At 37.2% G+C, this 19,872-nt stretch overlaps 1 protein-coding gene across 6 annotated transcripts in view; it reads right to left on the reverse strand.

Annotated features, from left to right (window-relative positions):
* brd4 (bromodomain containing 4) overlaps positions 1-19,872 on the reverse strand; it is a 177,679-nt gene that overhangs the window by 27,789 nt on the left and 130,018 nt on the right. For 5 of the 6 annotated variants that reach the window (XM_043694781.1, XM_043694780.1, XM_043694778.1 and 2 more), the window contains 2 exons: positions 19,704-19,823; positions 10,127-10,249 (listed from right to left, as the gene is read on the reverse strand). In XM_043694781.1, coding sequence (XP_043550716.1) covers positions 10,127-10,249; positions 19,704-19,823 — 243 coding nt within the window. The remainder of the gene's footprint in view (positions 1-10,126; positions 10,250-19,703; positions 19,824-19,872) is intronic. The other variant, XM_043694779.1, reaches the window with a different exon arrangement.

A 19,872-nucleotide genomic window follows, 5' to 3' on the forward strand; every position in this document is an offset into this window, starting at 1 on the left:
AGTCAATGGAGGGGAGAGGGGGCAAAGAAACAGGAGAGGGAAGCAAGTACAGGAGAGGGACGCAAGTAAAGGAGGGAGGGGATAGGGAAACCAAACGAAAGAGGCGCAAGGGGAAGACAGTGGGGTGTGGGGATGTAAGCAGAGTTGGAGAGGAAGGGAGCAATGTACATGGTGGAGTGGAGAGAAGGGAGAGTGAGAGATGAGCAAGATGCAGGCTAAGGAGAACAAGGAAGAGCGAAGATCCCAAGAAAATAACTGGCCTGAATATTATATAGGTTACCTCTATATCCAGTACAGAGTTCTGTAACTGTTACAATTGTGACTGTCAATCAACTTCCATAATCAGAATCTATTCTCTGCATTCCAAGAGAGGATGAGGCATCCAAGGAGTGGTGGTGGTGGTGGTGCAATTGCGGCGTCCCTACCTCCGAGCCAGGAGACAGAACCTCAAAACCCATCTGCTCGAGATGGGGTAACAACATCTGAACAGGTTGATTAGAGAAGGAAGGCATCCCTCAGAGTGAGCACTTTTCCAATAGCTTTTAAAGAAATGGCTAATTCAGCATGGCCATGTGGCATCCCCAAGAAAAAAGACAGCCTTTCGGAACCTGACTGAGACAATTAAGATAGTTCAAACATCCGTTCTGAAGCTCAAAGTGTCATCACCTCATGTTCATAATGTCAAGTCTCAATCATCAAATGAATGTAATTTGAATTTTCTATGGAATGACTTTACCCAGTCTGATTAAGGCTTGAAAGCCAAGGTTTTTCAGTGTAGTCACTTGTAAGATCGAAATGACAGTCGATTTGCATTTGATAATAACCAGGTAATCTGTTTTTATTGCTTACAACTGAAGCAAAAATATTGATATGGGATTTTTACATGCGTCTGAAGAGTGCAGACCGATTTTGGCTTGACAATGTAGTATCTTTGAGGTGCGTCATCTTAGATTTTTTAAGCTTAAAGTTCGAGTGGGACTTGAACCAAATATTCTGACTCAGATGAGTGTGCAACTTAATTCATTGCTGATAGGAATGTTTTCCTCATATAGTTTACACCAAATTCAGCCATTCCATCTTATTTTCAAGACTACAAAAGAGTTTGACATGGAGCTAGTTAAACATGGCAGCTTAAAATGCCCTGACTCCAGTTTATTAAAGACTTTTTTTTCCCCAAAATAAATATAAAAATTGGCTTAAGGTCATTGACTTAGTCCATTGATTGTATTAGCACTTCAGATGTTTAACATGAAAACCAAACTCCAGGAATTCTGCATACAACTTTTTTTTGGGTGGGGGAGCGGGAGAAGAGAGCTGCATAAAGATGCCAGCCTTTAGATGTTCCAATAAAGGAAAGCCTTCTTTATGGGATTACGGATTCCATGTTTTTTTTCAAAGAAGAGTTCTTGTGGTCTTAATTAACATTGAGGGATCACCAATATTAGAATATTTAATTGGTTACTCATTTGCCTATGTGACACACAGCTTATAAAAACCTGCTGCCGTGTTTGCTTTCACAGTAAACCAATTCATTTTTGTAAACCATCTGAGAAACAATAGAGGCTAAGTCAGCCCCTGTGTAACATGGGAACTAATGGTTCCAGAAATAAATCATCATATTGCTTTTGGACTACTATTTTACTTCTTGGGCATAGGGATGGCAGAATCAAAAATCATGGCAATTCCTAAGGAACAAACAGATCCAAGTGTGATTTAGACTCCACCTCCAAGTGAAAAGTGCCCTCCAAAGTTACATATAATTTGATAAGAGGCAAAAATCATCATTCTCTTCAGAAGTACCCATAACATGATGCTTCACCATTTTCATGAATATTTTTTACACTAAATAGGAATTCCAAAAATAATGGTAGCATTTAAGATGCACAAGCATTTGCTGCTTACAATACCACACAGATGTGTAAAGTTGTTCTGACATTCCAAAAGTGAGGAAACTCAAAGACATTTGACAATTCTAAAATCGAGATTTGTGTGTTCATCTTTGTTTCTAGCAATATTAATTACCCTCATCCCAACATCAGCTCTCCAACATTATGGCTTCTTTGTAAAAAGAATTTTTATCGAATCGCATTTGGATTGGTGTTAGATGGACAAGCTGCTTGAAATCCAAAAGTGAAGGGTCACATCAGAACAAATAATGAATTTCAGTAATTTGAAGCAAGATTGAAATTAATTCCAACAATCATCACTTGGTAGGGATAGAGATATTAATCTCACGCAAACAGATGGACATGGAAATGAGGTCACAGAAACAGGTCTGCATGACTGCAGGATCTATACTCACATTGTTCATTTTTTGTATTATGATCTCGGTTTATAGATCCAATAGGATCTGCTGTGTACTTCTGTTCGAACTTTAGAATAAAATGTAATGGACAGAGATTACATCTACGACTGTGGAGTTTCTCCACATTGTGTCTGGTAAGGAGTCAGCTTCAAATTTCCTACATTTTGGATGTATTGTCAACTTACCGGTTGAGGTGATCACCTACCCAATGGAGGTACATCATATTGCTTATAGATTTGCAATGAGTTAGGGATCTAAATAGTACCATACAGTACACAACTCAACCCACCAAGCAAGCACATTCTGGTTTGTAAACTTGTTTTATTTGAGAACTGATGAAGGTAGAAAACTATACAAAGTAAAAAAAAAACATATATAATTTAACCCCAAATATAAAGTCAACATGCATCAGATACATATTCAACTAGAAAAGTAGAAAGAGTAAAAAATATATTTTTATATATACAAAAGCTGCATTTCTGGTAACTATATCCAGTTAATTGTTCATTTGAGAGGGACATAGATAACAGTGAAAATGGCATATGAATAATGACAAGCTAAATGATCAGCTTAAAATTTCATACAGCTTCACAATTCCCCACAATGACAATCACGTTAAAGATTATTTGAAATAACTGAGTGACTATAACCAAAAGCTGCACTTGGGTGGTCTCCAAAAATTCAATCCAAAGTATATTGTTCTGATGCTCAATGAAATTACGTTTTATTACAAGCTAAATATGTATTCAAACACTGCAGAACAATCACAAATCCAGTCTTTGAAAGATCGGTTATGAAATAAAATCTGTCTGCAAAATCAAATTGGACCAAATTTTGAACATAGATGGGAAATTGCCAAATATCTTGAAAGATCATCTTAAAGAATCCCAAATTCCATGCATCGAATGGGATCATTTTTACAGCTGAACAGGAGTACAATACTAAACACTTATTAAAATTGACCTCAGTAGCTGGAAAGTATTTATATAAGATCAATTAAAAATACTCAAGACTTCCTACAATGTTGCGCGTTCCAAGATGCAAATGTTCATGTGTTTTCTGCTCATCAATCGTTGTCCCCAGCTGCACTGCAGGATCATGGTAAGTATTAAGATCGTGTTACTGTCATTTGAATATCTACAAACAAACAACCTTAGCAACTTGAAAGAGTATTTTGGAAAAATAAAATAAGACTGTACCAATGAGTGTGAGCATGCTCTTACATTTGTTTCCCCAAGTTGGACCACACCATACCAGAGCATGGTGTGACCAGATCATGCCACGCTATAAAGCACAAAGAGTTAGGTCTGACCACAATGGTTGGCTACAATAGATGTTATGGGTCAAGCACACCAAACTAATGTAGCTCCACCCACAACATTTCAGCCATTACTAGACATTACTAAATCTAAAAATGTACTGATTAAAAGGAAAAATATGGTCTAACATTTGACGCCTACTGACTGAATTAACATTCACAAACCAGGGTGCAGCATAAACTCGATGAAATATAGCCAAATCGATTATGGTCCAGCCTAACCAAAGTATCTCTCTCTGTGCTGGTGCAATTGTTCAGTCACATTTATCACTCTCTGAGGGAAGAGAACAAGTTGATAGACATTAGTGGGTTTGTACTGTGAATTTAATTCCTTTGGAGAACAGGGTAGAGATTTTTGAAAATTAGAGAGAATTCTAAAGCTAACAAAGAAGTTACTTTCATCTATCTTTCAATTAGGAAGTTTTGAGCTCAAGTTACAAGAAACGCAAGGAATACTGTTTAAATGCAGTGTACCAATTTCAACTATTCGAGTTAAAATGGCAAAACTAATGAGACAGATTTGCAACTGACCACTCATTACCATATTAATAGGACAACATCCAAGAGTTTTCTTATCAAATATGCTTAAACCCTCCCCTTCAAATGAACAGGTGGCAAGCGCACCAATTTTGATTACAAAATGGCAACTCAATGGAAAAATAATCTCACGAAATTTTGATTAGTTTCTTTTTCAAGATTACAGCCATATCAAAAAGAAATGGCCGCGGGTCAACTGACAGTAATTTCATAAACTGATTGGAACGTGCAAAAAAAAAAAGAGTAGCCAAGTGGCAGTCATACTGAAGAACTTTGCCTTATGGCTACCTGGAGTTCTTAGGCCTGGAGCACAAAATATTGACACAATGCAGTGTCAAAAAAAAGCTTCCCAGTTTAATGATATCTCACTCTAATATCTCTAAGAAAAAAAAAACAAGCACCTCAATTAAGCTGCAGGTAGAGCTGACCACAGACAGTCTGCAAAATTTCATGATAAACAGGATACAATCTTCTAAGCTCCAGTTGTTAAAACAGCTGTTTTACCAGAAATACAGCTTTCAGTCTCATTTTAATAACTGCCAAACACTACATGTAGATTTTAACTAAGGTTTCTCTTGCATGCAATGCATATTTAAAAAAACAGCTACTCCAATCAATCCTTGTGACCCCAAAGTCAAAAGAAAAATACAAAAGGTTTAAAAAGCAAAAAAAACTTTCCCCACAATTACAAAACATGCAAAGTCAAAATAAATAAAGATATACAGTTGCATACAAAAAAACAGTTGTGGAACACTGAATTGTTTCATCACAATAAAATTGGCATACATACTCCAGTTTCTTTTCCAAAAAGTTCACAAATTTCATCTTTTAGCTTTTAAAAAAAGTTCAAACAAAGTAGCCAACGAGTGCTAAAGTTTTGACTGAGGGGCCAGCTATGCCATTCCCAAAACAGAAGTAAAAGCTCCTGCTCTGCTAAATTTAAAAAAGTACTGTTTAAAGTCTGTTACTTCAGTTTGCCTCATCTGCCAAAAATTACTTCTGACTAAATACAATGCCTCAATTCCAAAACTAAGGGCTGAAATGAATTCTGAAACGTGTTTCAAATAAACACTAAGCAAAGTATTCTCCAAAAAAGACCTGCTCGAAAAACAGGACAGATGCACCATTTCCTCACTCATAAATCCAAACCATACTATTCTATGAACACAAATCCATACCAATTTAGGTCCTGAAAGACTGTGGTGCACAACACAAATCTACAACAATCTGAATGCTACCCGACCAAAGATTTAATCATTACTTTCAAAGATATGCCAGTCACAAACTAAAACTAATTGCTCAGGCCCAAGTCTATTGTCGAACTTCTTTTCCTTACGAGGCATCTCCATACAAGGATCTAGCCCCACAGTCAAAAGCATTAGTGTAAGTAGAACAGCAAGTAAACTGACCATTAAAAATTACTTTTGCCCCAACAAAAAATGAATAAAATTCTAGCAATTGAATCTTAAATAATTAAAATTTGTGTGCAATCCTTTCCTTAGAGATCTCCGATTGAAATGCCAGTTTCAAAGTTGTACCAAATCATGCAGGTCATAGAAATATTGTTCAAATTGCAGCACTTGAGAAATGCTCACGCATACCTAAATCCAAAGGTTTATGCGCCAGTAACCATTGGTGTTAAATTTACACCCAACATTGTTAAAAGTGAATGACATCAATCATGTGAATTTAGTAATGGTTTTAGCAATCAGATGCAGGATACCTACTGTTAGTGAGTAGGTGGGTCCTATTGCAACAAACCATGGAAGATAAACTATGGTCAAAACCCAGAGAAACAAGGACAAACAGACTTGAAACTCTGGCACATCAGTCACTTTCCCAGGAGATGCAGCCTGGCATGTATCATGGAAATGTCCTCAGTCTAAATACCAATTAGGCTCAGTGGAAGTATATTGTTCTGTAACATCTTATGAAGTATTTTCTTCTTATTATGAAGTATGTTGATACCTAAGCATTAACTAAATGCTGTAGACTTCCCAATCAAGTTCATTGAAAAGCAAAAATAATGTTGGGATCTTGGCGAAATAGCACTTCCTGCCATTTCAGACAAGGCCAGGATAGTAGAGTATGAAACAGTTTGTATAAAATTCCCATCAAATGTCATCTAGAACTTCAAAAAGCAGAAGACAAAAAAATACATAGCTGCTTTACAAACACAGCCTATTCCTCATTCAAATTGATGAACCGTAATGCCAGATTGAGTACACATAGCATTTTAAATTCCTTAACAAGGATGAACTACTTATATTTTACAGGTTTGTAACTAGTTGTAGCAGTGGTTGTGTTAAACACAATACAATGCACCTGTCGCATAAAGTACAAAACTAAATCACTTATCCCTGCAGCTTTCAAGCTATATAGTGTTCATTATTTTGATAACTTGTGCTCAGGCGCCACATCCACTTTTCAGGAAGCAAAAGTGAGTATAACTAATAAATGCACAAGAAACTGGGAAGAGATAGTTAAGAGTATGACATTTTCGATCAAGTTTTTTTTAAATCGCATCACTAACTGGGATTAATCTCAAGATCAAAAACCAAGTATTTGTCATTCTAACTCAGCCAAACTGAATTTAACTTTTTTAATTAGGACTTTTGTTTCAGACCTCTGTGGGATATTTCAAGGATAAATTCTAAGCATGGTACTGTGCCTGGCATACATTCTCAAGCCTCAATAAGAAATCAACAACTCAATGTGTTGTACCAAAAATTAGGTACAAGTACAAGTAATTGCTTACTCTGATCAACTTCAAGTTTTAACTTCTAAATTCCTTACTTTGCCTTTTCTGCTAGTGTCATGCTCATTACCATCCAGCTATAAAAGAATGTAATCTAAACTACACTCATGGTCTAGGAACCAATTGATGTATCCTACACAACACTTACCAGGAATACAATACTTCCGAGTTGGGTAACCAGACAGCCATTTAGATTGTGGCATTTCATATAATACATTATTACCCTTTTTGCATGCATGCCGGATCTGGCCAATGGACATTAGAATACTGAACTGTGACCCTAATGGCCTTGCACATAAAGGCACTGCCTTATGCTGCAATGTGACACTTCATCAGATTGATATTTGATCCATGTAGTTAATTTGAAGCAGGACAACAGTTGGAATGCTACCATTGAATTCTGGTGAGGAGAGAAGACTGTAGGATTTCAGCTGGAACATCAGTGATAGCTATCTGAATTTTATGAGCTTGTGGGGCATTTTTAGCAATAGCATTAGGCTGACCCTCGGTCACAAATTCATTTCTAGAATCACAAAAACTTGCTGGTTAAGGTGATAGACTGGCAGCAAGGAGTTGTATGTCATTGGAGTTAGTGGGGCTAGTTGAGACTTGCCTATTTTATAGAAGGTATACGAAAACGACTAAATTCAGCTGGGACACAGTATATCCAATCTATGCTAGATAACACACAATGTAAGAAAGTGAAAACATTACGGGTAAAATCTGAATTAGTCAACTTTTAATCAGACTGTCTAATATATTACTGCCAGCTAGGTCAATTCAATAAAACAGGAACTTTTAAAGAATACCCTACCAAAAAAAAACTATTCTGCAATACTAAATGTACAATGCTTAGAGTCTTGCATATGGCTACCATAATTTGAAATGAGTTCACCAAGTTTCAGGTGGCTGTCAGAAATTCCTCAACAACTTGACCTTGTTACATTAAAACCAAAGACAGCCGATCTGATCCAAATGTTGATTTAAACAAACGGGCTACTGGAGATCTCACACAGCTGGGTGGCACACTATTTTCTGTAATGTTTATTCCACTTGCAAAAGAAAAATTCTCAATACTTGAATGATTTTCACTTAGTAATTTATTACTAAAGCCAAGGACTTATCCAGGTGATCCTCATGAACCGATGAAGTTTATTATTTCCAAAAGCAAGTTCTGACATTCAGAAGTTAGGTCTATTTTATATAACCACAATCTCCAAACATGACTGTGGTCCAGTCCTTGTGTACAAGGTTGCCTCAGTTATTTTTATTTCACCACAACGAGAATCAAAATACATTTAGCTGGCTGACCTCTCAGTTGCAAACTCTGCACTCTGTGGCTATTACACAAGTCAATCTATGGAAAAGTACAGCGTATAACTAAAAAATTCACTCATTTGAAAGACAGCATTAGGGTAAGAAATCACAGCATCCAAAGGCCATACATATCATAACACATTTGTGATAATGGACTGCATAATACAAAAATAAAATTACAGTTACCATCTTGGATGTATTAAATACATACACAGCAAGAGCCCCTTAACAATTCTATTGACAAATCTTTGATGACCAACTAGTGTGTAACGAATTTTGCCAACTGCAAACTGAAGCTCCAGTTTATTTGTTGCTTAGAAATCCATTGGTCATTTTTTTCTAACCAACATTATATAAATAATTCATTAATGACAGATAATTTTAGTGGAATGAAATTCTCTTTTTAAGAGGGTACTTGAAGGCAAAGATTCCCTAGATTCAAGTTGCAATGTACTAAAATTTGAACTGCCCCAAACAAAGCTGCAAAGTATGAAGGAAATTTGACCGCAAGAACCTTCTTTAAGGTACACCAGTTAGAAATCATGGGTTTCAAGCAGTTCTCTGTGAACTAATGTCCTATGGTTCAGTGTATGTACAGAACACAGGATAGGGAAGACTTATGAAGCCTAGAATTCAGTCAAGGGTACAAGAAAAAGAGTACAGTTCTTAAATCAAGAACCCAGACTGAAAAATAGCTGTTGCAGTAAAACATATTTAAAGGATCTAAAGTGGAGAGACGATCACTGAATCTAACAAAATGGCTCTTTATCCAAAAGCTGTATAATGGCTCTTTATTTGGATAAGACTTATCTAGAAACACTAGACAATGTCACAGATGCACGACTGATTTTCTAATGATTAGGTGTACATCTCAGCAGGGAAAAACACAATCAATTTTGTAGAATATCACTATCAAATCACACAACCCAAGTTGGAAATATTTGATCCCCAAATGAAAACTGAGTTCCAGCAATGCAACTAGCTAACTTGCAAACATTTTGTTATCTTTTTTACAAATCAAGAACAGTTTTACAAAATAATACAGCTTACTTGCTATTCTTACGGTAGCTTCGCTGAGTCAATGATCATGAAGATGAAGTGGTAGAACATAGGACCTAGATCATCTGTTAACTGTGGCAGTTGAAAAGGATACCACAAGATCTGCAGCCCAACAGCTTTTGTTTCCTCCTTCTGATGTGTTTCTAACGTTTTAGAAGCTATACTTAAGCACATTTGTCCTACTGCGCAAAAGTCCACAGTGCACTCGGAGTTGGGGAATATCTTGAACCTGCCCCAGTGACCATAGAATGCATTGTGTTAGCACCAACCATGTGAAACACTACACGAACTACGCACACGTGTACACCATGTTTTGTAAACTGCATTCCACATGTTATATGTTCTGACCAGAAATCCTTCATAAATTTTTTTTTAAGATAGGTGTAGTAGCAAATTTCATTTGCCGGTAGTCAAACGTTGATCTTTCGTGAGATGAGAGGTAGAAAAAAAAACAATCCTGCTTTTTCCAAGAAGAATTTTTTTTTAAAAAAAATCTCTGTTGAAGCTGCTTTATAAAGTTAAGTGCAACTCAAGCTCTTTATGGCTTCCCATTGTCATTAATGTCAGCATTATTGCACGTATTTTTCTATGCAGCTTTAACAGATTATTAGAATTTCTTCCAGACATGTCGATCTTTTAACAAACTATTGGCAAAGGGCTCCAACTCCATTAATCTGGCAAACTGTATGTATTGCAGTTGTATTTAGAAGTCACTTGTTGCTTGGAAACTATCGTGGGTGGTGAATGGAGTATAGGTGGGGGCAGAGGGAAAATGGACACTGCCAGCACCAGGCTAGCAACAGGCTCAATTACTGAAAGAATTGACGCTAACCTGTTTCAGAGTCGTTGCTCTCAGAGGAGCTGGAGTCACTGCTACTGTCTGACTCAGAAGAGCTGCTGCTGCTTCTCATCCTTGAAGGACCTCCCACATCCATGCTTACGTCATGCTTCTCCGCTGCATAAAAAGAATCAATAAATAAATATATATACAGCGTAATCTATTCAATCCTAAATTGATATTTAACTAAACTTGCTTCACATAGCTCTTAATTGCAAATATCAACTTAGATCTTTGTTGATATTTATCAACATTTTATTACTCATTCTTGGGGTAATTCCTTCATATTGTAGCTCAAACACTAAAATGAGGCACAGAACCTGTAAGGGCTATAGTTGTTCTTAAAATAGGCAGGTTGCTAAGTTCTTAACTCTGGAAACTTTAGTAACTTTCACAACCCATTAAATAATTCAGAAAAGCTACATCCATAAGTTCACTTGCTTAATTTTTTTAAACTAGCTCACATTAGAATCTTAGAAATGTGGTCATAAGCAAGTGCTTGGCATCTGAAGCCTGCATTACACCATGTCATTGTGCAGCTCAAGTAACCTTTATCATATAGTCCATTTCCATGAAAAGATTAATTTCCTCAGTCTTGATGAAACTAAAATATTCTAGCAGAATGCTTGTCCCAATTAATATTCATTTCCTCAAGCTTAAAACAGATTGGAAAAACACAATAAGGACTCTAAGAGTGATGTAACAATAAATAACATTCACAAGTATAACAAAATATCTTGTTAACTATTAATTGCAAGGTGTGCGAATAACCTAAAGGTCAAATTGTAAAATGCTTTGTTGATTGTTTTCCTTTGCCTGGCTAAAATTTTGATTACACATTTGTACAAGAAGAATAGTTAAGGATTACATCCTCTCAAAAATCTTATATGCAAAAAGCCTTTAATGACAATGTTGTTCTAAAGCACTCGATACTCCATTATGTACTGTCTTTTACCAGTTACTGCAAATGCAGATTTTGTGGCAAACAGATATAGGTGAATAAGGCTCTCATTTAATCAGATAATCCCTTTTGATAATGCAGATACAAGGACAAATATTGGCTAGTACACTGGGAAGAATTGCCCTACTCATCTTTGATGTCATGGAATCTTTCATATCCATCCGAGAGATCAAAACAGGCCCTCAGTTTAACTTCTCATCTGACATTTCCAATAACTTAGCACTCCCATAGTATTGTATTTCAGCATCAGCCTTAAATTTTGAGCTCAAGTGGAACTTGAATCTGAAACCAGTTTGGAGGCCATGGCTGATACTTCAAACGCTACCTAAAAGGCCTTAAGCAAACTTAGTTTAAAATCATAAAGTGATAACTCAACTAACAGTTGTTACCTGGTGGGATTTGCTAAGAAATGGCAGTATTTTGTTTTTCAAAATTATTTAGAAAAGGGAAATAAGATGCCAGTTCTTAAAGAGCAATGAAAATTATTAGGAAGCATGCTGGTGTTCAGGTTGGATGATAAAGAACGGAAGGAGGCTGCAGTGGTTGGTTTAAGTAGCTCATTTCTTTGATGAGAGATAAAAAAAGTCAAATTTCAAATATACTTCAAGCATCAACAACAATGGTATCATCAAGTTTCAATTGGGTGGTGGCTCCCGAACGTGTTCAATTATGTCTGCCATGAATTAGAACAAAGGTTTTGGAGCCAAGTGAGCATTAATGAGTATTCTTCATTTTGGATGCTGATTCATAGTAATAAATCTTAAGTTTAGTATCAAAGACTGAAACAGTAAGCAATCTAATTTAACCTGGTGTAATAAAAATATACAAAATGCCACTAAGGTTGATGCAATAACGTTAGACATTTGTTCAATCATTTAGATATTTAATTGATAATTTTTGTAACCATCTCGATGGCAATAAATGCAAGCCACAATAAAATCAGAGGCAAATGTCTTACTCTGAGTATATTTAAAACTGAGGTGGATAGGTTCTTGACCGTCAAGGGGATCAAGAGTGATGAGAAAGTGGGAGAATAGGGTTAAGAAACTGATCAGTCACGATTGAATGGCGGAGCTGAGCCAATTAGCTGAATGAATTGCTAGTTGCATATCTTATGGCCTTGTATCAATATTCTTGATATTTTGCTCATATTTATGGACTAAAGCTTGCATCGATCACCCATGCAAGAGTTAACAATTTAGAAGCTTTATCGCCAATGCAGAATCACTGTCAATCCCACAATGTCACGTGTATCTCAGGGGTAGCTGATCACCATGTCTCTCGCACATGATCATTATTCAGTATAACTGGCAGTTTACCTTTCGTATTGCAGAGAATTCAAGTGCTCTTGCAGTCAGATCGCAGAAAGTTAATGTGAAGGTAGCAGCAATGAGGAAAATTGAGGTCCCTACTGAGAGGTGGTTAAGAGTCAGGAGGTTCTGCTGTAATTATTTAGGGCTTTGGTGAAACCATACTTGGAGAACTGTGTACAGTCTCGTCACTTTTTCCGACGCTTTTGTAATAAAGGTTCATTCCGCTTAATTTCTGGAACAAGGAAATTATTCTGTGAGGCAAGATAGGGGTGGGTGGGCCTACACTGACTGCAGTTAAGAATAAAAAATGTCACTGAAACGCATAAAATTTTGAGAAGCTCTACAATAGATATTAATAAGACTGTGTTCCTTGGATGGAATCAAACTGGGAATCATCCATTTTGGACATTCCTTCAAGGGAGTAGTGAGACTTTAGTGTTTGTCAGACGATTGTGCATGTTCAGTCATTGAGTATATACAACACCAAAAGTATGGTCAAGGAGTACGGGACAGAGCAACAAAGCAGTTTGGAGAAGATCGCTGACATTATTCAATGGCACAAGATGATCATACTACTACTCCTTTTCCTAATTGTTGTATACTTATTTTGAAGATATCTTATTACCAAAACAAATAAAATCTATCTTGCAACTTTGAGTTTGTCATTATTGTCTATTTCAACAGTTTTTGAACCTCTGTGTCACCTGATAATCAGGCTAGAACGAGTCACTTTTGGACCAATGCACGCTAGAATGATAACATTAATGGGGTCAGCAGGCACCTCAATATGCTATTTGCAATTAATAGTAAAACATAACATGACTATTTACAAGTCAGAAAAAAATTTGCAATTTAAGCAAATAAGTGATCACTCTCACCATTGTCATCTAGACTGTGCTGAAAACAAAAGTAAACAAGAGAAGAAAGTTCTTACGCAGGTTTACTGTTAACCAGATTACCAGGTGTTAAAACTGAGACACGTGCTTCAAGCGAGCATTCAATGATCTAGCAACCCTGACTAGAAGACAGTTCATAAAAGTATGGGAATAGGCTCAGTTGCTGACCCTGTGGGGAGGGGGGAAAAAAAAAGTATCAGTATATACCAGAGCTCTCAAAAGAAAACAAGTCACTTGGGCAGTTACTAAGGGATTACCCACAAGGAAACAATAGCTTCAAGAAAGTTCAAAAGAACAACGTTACTTGGAGAGAATAAGCAAACTGCAATAAAAGCAGAGATCTCGGTCAGAGGCCTTCGAACAAAATAAGATGGCCAACCTGATATAATAATTCAACTCTGTAGAATATCAACAGCGTCCTCATCTTACTACTCTTGTGTAGTACCTTATTGTTCTAATCTTACTGAAATGAAAAAATATGGGTTAATGTTCACTGGTGCACTGAAAATTTCCCATTTTAGATATGTGACCAATATTGAACAATGGAAGACAAAAATATTTATGATGGAAAACTGTGTCCCAACTTACTGGGCTGCCCAACGGCTTCCAAATTTCAGAGAACAAAGTCAAGATTGTAAAACAGAACTTAAATCATGAAACAGAAAGGGATGGATCAGTGTGTGATGGACATTATTATATCAACTGCATTTCCCCAAATTTGCAGCAAATTTCAAATTCAAAATCTCCAATTAAAGTCAAATTAGCAGATTTACTGTTCTCAATTTCAGTACAGCTGTGGTAGGAGCCAAACTGAACTACTGGATGAGTTACCCAGGACTTGAGTCATTATTGGAGCCAATCTGAAACTATACCATTAATAATACGGAATCAGCATTAATGGAATAATAGCATACAAGGACCATTTTCTCCAGCTTTGATCAAATTTAATTAAGTTACCAACAGGAAGCGGCCATATAGGATTTCTTCTCATCAAAATGGTGCACAGGAAACACAAATGACCAATACAGTGATGTGCAAATTCAGGTATTAAAGTTACCAGACATTACCATTGTCACTGATACAACAATAAATTAGATTAATGAGTGTAGGCTGCATATGGGAGTTACAAGTTTGCTAATCTTGAGTTGAAGGACAATGTTTCACAGTATGAAATGCAAGTTCAGCCATGTTTTTTTCATCAAGTCCAACCTCACTCAGACTGAGTTAATTCATCCCTGGCTTCCTAACAATGGTTAATGTAGGTCAATGCAAGGTCTCAGAACATTACATTTCAATTAACTACCTTACAGCTCATGTTCTCTTCTTAGTTTATTTTCAAATGATAACTGCCAATGATCAGCTTTCTCATTTAAACCCGTTCTAACAAACTTAGCCCCAAACAAATCTCCAGTTAGACAATTCTGCCTGAACAAGGATGTCGTACATCTATCTCTGAACCCATCTGAGTGGAAGCAAGTGCATAATCTGCAGACTCTGCCACACATGAGCTAGGTGTATTTGGAAGTGTCCAGTAAATGATTTGGCTGGATATTTGACTGAGCACAATCTTCTCTGCCTCAACTCCTTCATTGTGCATTTTCTCAATGCTCTTGATGTCACCTTGACTAAACCTTCATTTGTCTATTAACTGCTTGAGACTCTAGGAGTTGTAGATATTTTCTGTCTTCAAGCATCTTAAAGGATATCCCGAAATAATTTCAGCTGCCTTGCAACCAAATTCTGAGTGTAGCAGTTGCTTCAGTAACAAAAATAAGAATGATACATGTGGTCCAGCAGAGCTGGTTGAGTGAATTGAACCTAATGTTGAGCATTTGGATTTGAGAAGACAGCACCTTTGGACCATCTTACCTCTGGATTTGAAAGGCTTTTGATGGTACGTACCAACACTTTGAGTTGGACAACCTACAGGTACCTAAGTATAAGAAGCAATTAGATCACTGCTGCTCAGTAAACTATAAATCATGGTTTTGAGATGCCGATCCTTAAATATTCTTAATCAGCCAACGGCTGAGCAGACACATTGGAGGCAAACAATTTTATCATCTTTGTCTAGAGGAAGTTCTCTAGATGTCGAAAATGGTCCACAATTTTTCAGGATCTCAAATTGATAGCACGGAAGGCTGTGCCATGAAAGTCAGTTGGAAGCATTTTCTGTGTATCTGGAGAAAGGCATTTTCTTTGTTTCCAAGGAGTCAGGGATGACCTGGTGCTGCGTTTGCGCTAATGTGCATACAAATGTCAAATAGAGCACACAGAAGCTCAAAGACAAAGGCTGGAGTGACTTTGGTTTTGAATTTAAAGATATTGTTTGCCACCTGCTCTGTAGTGTATCTCTACTCCTGCAAATTACCCACAAGCTTGAACTGTAGTACTTCATCAAGGAAGAAAGCAAAAGGAGATTGGTGCAGTGTCCTAGTCTTGTTTGACCCAGACCTTCCCTGGGGTAGGATAAGTGGGTTGGGATCGTAGTTACGATCATTGCTTGCACGTCATGATGATGTAGGCAGGCAATAAATTTCAGAGAGGATACAAACTAGCCTTCATAAAAGTAATAGACTTGGTGAAATCAAAAGGCTCCCTGCTGTTCTTTGAAATTTTCTTGGGCTTGCCATGCAGTGGGAGATCATGTATATCTTGAAGGGTGAAAAGCACACTGCAACTTCAAGGACCTCTTCAGGCACTAGGAGAAGACAATAGAAGCTTGTGGCTAATAATCTTCATGACAAACAGCAGGCCAACTCCTCTGTAGTTACTGCAACTTATTTTCCTTTTGCTATTAGACTCTCGATCACAGCATCCCTGAAATTTTCCTGGAACATATCCTCTTTCTAGGTAAGGAAGGAGATTATGTAATCATGAGAAGTAAATCCCGCTGTATTTCAGAATTTTTTTTTAAAAACAGTGTGGAAACAGGCCCTTCGATCCAACAAGTAAAATGGTAGAATGGTACCACGGTTTCTATCTGCTTCAGAGGCTCTGTTGTTTTCAACTGGCAGAAAGCTTTCTGGACCTCTTTGCACATCAGGGCAAAGCCAAGGCTAAGCTAGGTGGAGTGGAATTGAGGATGTTCAAGTCAAAGGTAGTTGTGCTCTCCAGCAAACATGGACTGCTTCCCTATTCCCTTCAATGTTTGGTTCTCAGCAGGGCGGTCACTTAATTGCTTGTGCTACAGATCATCCTGAGACTGAAACCAAGACACATTAGATGTTTCCTACCTTCCACGTCTTTTCTAATCACTTTGTTCTTTCATGTTTTATACAATACCGTTGCCTTGCAATAACAATGGGACTATTTTCTGAGCTGTGAAGTTTCCAGTCTGTGGGCTTAACATTTCATGACCGTTGTTTGCTATTGTCAAACCCATCATGACATTTCTTGAAAAAGAGTCATACAGCTCTTCACAGGCTCTTGATATGGAATTGCTTTCCCCAGAACAATGAAGAAATCAACATTTCTGTTTTGCTGCGTCCTCAGGCAATGAGCAAACTTATCCAAGTGGTTCTTCTCCAACCAACTAGCAAATGTTTCATCACAAAGTCATCATTCTAACAGTTAGCTCATGACTTAGGAACAAGCTTGCTGCTAAGGGCATATGAGTTACGAGATTGCTTTATTGCCTTGTTGTAATGGAATAGAAGATATTGGCAGGGTTGCCTTTATGTATCTTAAGCGGTTGTCAAATAGTTATTTGAATGTCACTGACTTGTAGCCCTGAAGCTCAGAAGCACTTGCAGATAACTGACCTGTTAGTTTCTGAGCAGCTCCTATACTTTGGTTAGCTATTTCACACCAGCATCTTAGAGATACTAACCAAGTTAACAGCTAAAACATGTACATTCCAAACCAAAGACTGCTATCAATAACTCATTCAACCTTCACAAAAGGATGTTACTTGCGAGATAATCCATCTTTACAGACTATCTTTATTGCAACTGCTTCAAAAAAAAACATAAGCAATTTTAAACCAAGCTACGTAAGGCGATATTAAGTCAAATGACTCAAGTTTAGTCAAAAAGTAGTTTTTTTTAAAAAAAGGAGTGCCTTTGCAGGAGTGCCCAAAACATAGTAAAGCAAGGCAGAGAGGACAATCCAAAACTTTGAAAAAGTAAGGACTGTAGATGCTGGAAATTAGAGTTGAGTGTGTGGTGCGAGAAAAACACAGCAGCTCAGGCAGCAGAGGAGCAGTAACAGACGTTTTGGGCAAAAACCCTTCGTCAGGAATGAATCCAAAACTTGGAATCTAGTTACTTCAGCCAATAACGGAGATTAAAAAAGTGTTGTTCAAGAGAAGCTAACACAGGTCAATGAACAAAGGACTGATTGGTGAGCAGAACTTGTTTCAAGTAATAGTCAACAGTTTTGGATGACTTCAGGTTTATGCTAGAAAGAGCTGGGGTGCATAGAGAGTCAAGTCCATAGAGTAGGCAGATGAGTTGAAACATGAAGATTGGGCAATGTTATAGAAATAGCAAATATAAGACACTTCGATAATCAGGTAGACACGTCTAAAATAATAAAAAAGGTACCGGAGACCCAAAAAGCAGGTTGATCAACTGTCAGTGCACGACAATCATCTCAATGCTAATGAACTTGAATGGAATACAAAGGAGGAGAATAAAGTGAACAAGTCGGCTCAGGTCTCAGCTCAGCACTGTTCACTTTTTACCAGCATGGAACATAAAGAGAGCAAAATCAAACTTTAGTATCATGTCAGTCTAATCATTTAGAAGTAGGAATAATGCCTGAGCCTGCCAGTGACCTCAAGATAAATGGGAAGCAACCTCTATGTTTGTGAAACTCATATTGCACAACATCCCACACTCCTAATTTGATTTCCAAAAACGCCACAAAATTACTTGTAATTTTGCAACATAGAAGGCTACTAGATAAGCTGCCATTACCTAGGAAACCAGTTGTGTGATCTCACCCAGTTCTCCACGAGAGATCCTGCAACACATGGCATATGAAGCTACATGGAATGACTCAAACTGGCTTTAACCGGACAGACCTATCTACAGTCAAGATAAACCTCAACCTTCGAAATGACTCCCAAGTTTGTGTGACTCTGTAATGTAATGATAACTGGGAATAACTGCAATGTAATGATAACTGGGAACAATGAAAACAGTCAAGAAGTTCCATCAGTTTATGACGAGCCACCTGCAGGGAGTAAATTTAAGAGTGGAGGATGAAAACAGGACAAGATAAAATGCACCACAACTCACTGTTAAATTTCACATCAGAATTTGAAGCAATATCTAGCTCATAAATGTTTGTAAATATTTTGGCAATGAGAACTGGAGCAGAGGTTATATCACAAAGACTAATTTAAAGTCTCACAATGAGAAGTTCAGTCATTGGTAAAAATAAATGATTATGGCCTCAGAAGGGGTGCACATAAAACAATATTTTATTAACTCTCCAAAACATCTAAGAGGTCATACACAAACAGCACTTGGTCAATGTAAATGCTTCTCAAGTTCAAAATACAGTAAGGACAAACAGAGCACTGTCAACACTGGGTTCAATTCTCTCTTTCCTACCACTGAGATGGGAGAGTGAGTGAGAAGGGATAGATTTTTATTTCAAAATGTTATGTCAGATTGTTGAGACTGGGATACACATCTTTTATTAACAAATTCTTCTATCATTTGCAGACTTCTCAAACATCTTGCAATCAGTAAAAAGGCAACTTTAATGCCCATCTTGTTCAGATACCAACTTTGTTAGAATGACAATGCACTGAATTAGTGAATTAATATTCCACTTTAATGTGAAATATTTAGAAATAAGTATTGGCAAATAGCAGAGTCTGCCATTTTAATTAATGGCTTGTTTCAGGACCTACATTTTAACTCTAAGGAATGATTTTGTTTGTCAGAAAAGCATATTTTCCCAATTTCATGCTGTATTATACATTAAGAGGAGACACGGGGTCATTTAGACAACTCCTTTAATAGCTTAATTTCAGGAAATGAAGATATCTTAACTCTTGCCTATAACTAAACTAATGAATGAAAAAATTGTTATGAGCTGTGGTGCATAACCCAAATTAAACATTTATTTATAATCGCTTCGGCCCAGTAAATAAAGTAGATTTACCATCATACCTCTCAACTGTTTTTGTTTTAAAATCACTGCTTCCCAACATAAAACTGCACCACTGAGGAAAGTAAAATCAACAAACTTGCTGACTCTACAGAAAGTCAGTGCTTCCCCAAATATAAGCCTGAATTCCAACATAAATACGTTGCAGTTTGAGAGGTATGTGCACTATAAAGATAAATCAAGACTATTACATTAACATATAAACTGACTTGATCCTTGGCCCCAGCCTATTTCACCTAAGGATCTACTTCACAAGGTTGCACTACACCAACCTTTTCTGCCTGGTTTCTTCCCAGAGCTCAGCTGGCCGCTAACGTCATGTAACCTGGTATCCAGCTCACTCTTCGAGTCTAGCTGGAGGTCATCGTTCGATTTCCCTGGGACTTTTTTCACTGCAAACAGCATCACACAACAAGATTTGGACCAAACACTTTGGTACCG

This window comes from Chiloscyllium plagiosum, chromosome 8 (genome assembly GCF_004010195.1).
Source record: "Chiloscyllium plagiosum isolate BGI_BamShark_2017 chromosome 8, ASM401019v2, whole genome shotgun sequence".
Taxonomy (NCBI): Eukaryota; Metazoa; Chordata; class Chondrichthyes; order Orectolobiformes; family Hemiscylliidae; genus Chiloscyllium; species Chiloscyllium plagiosum.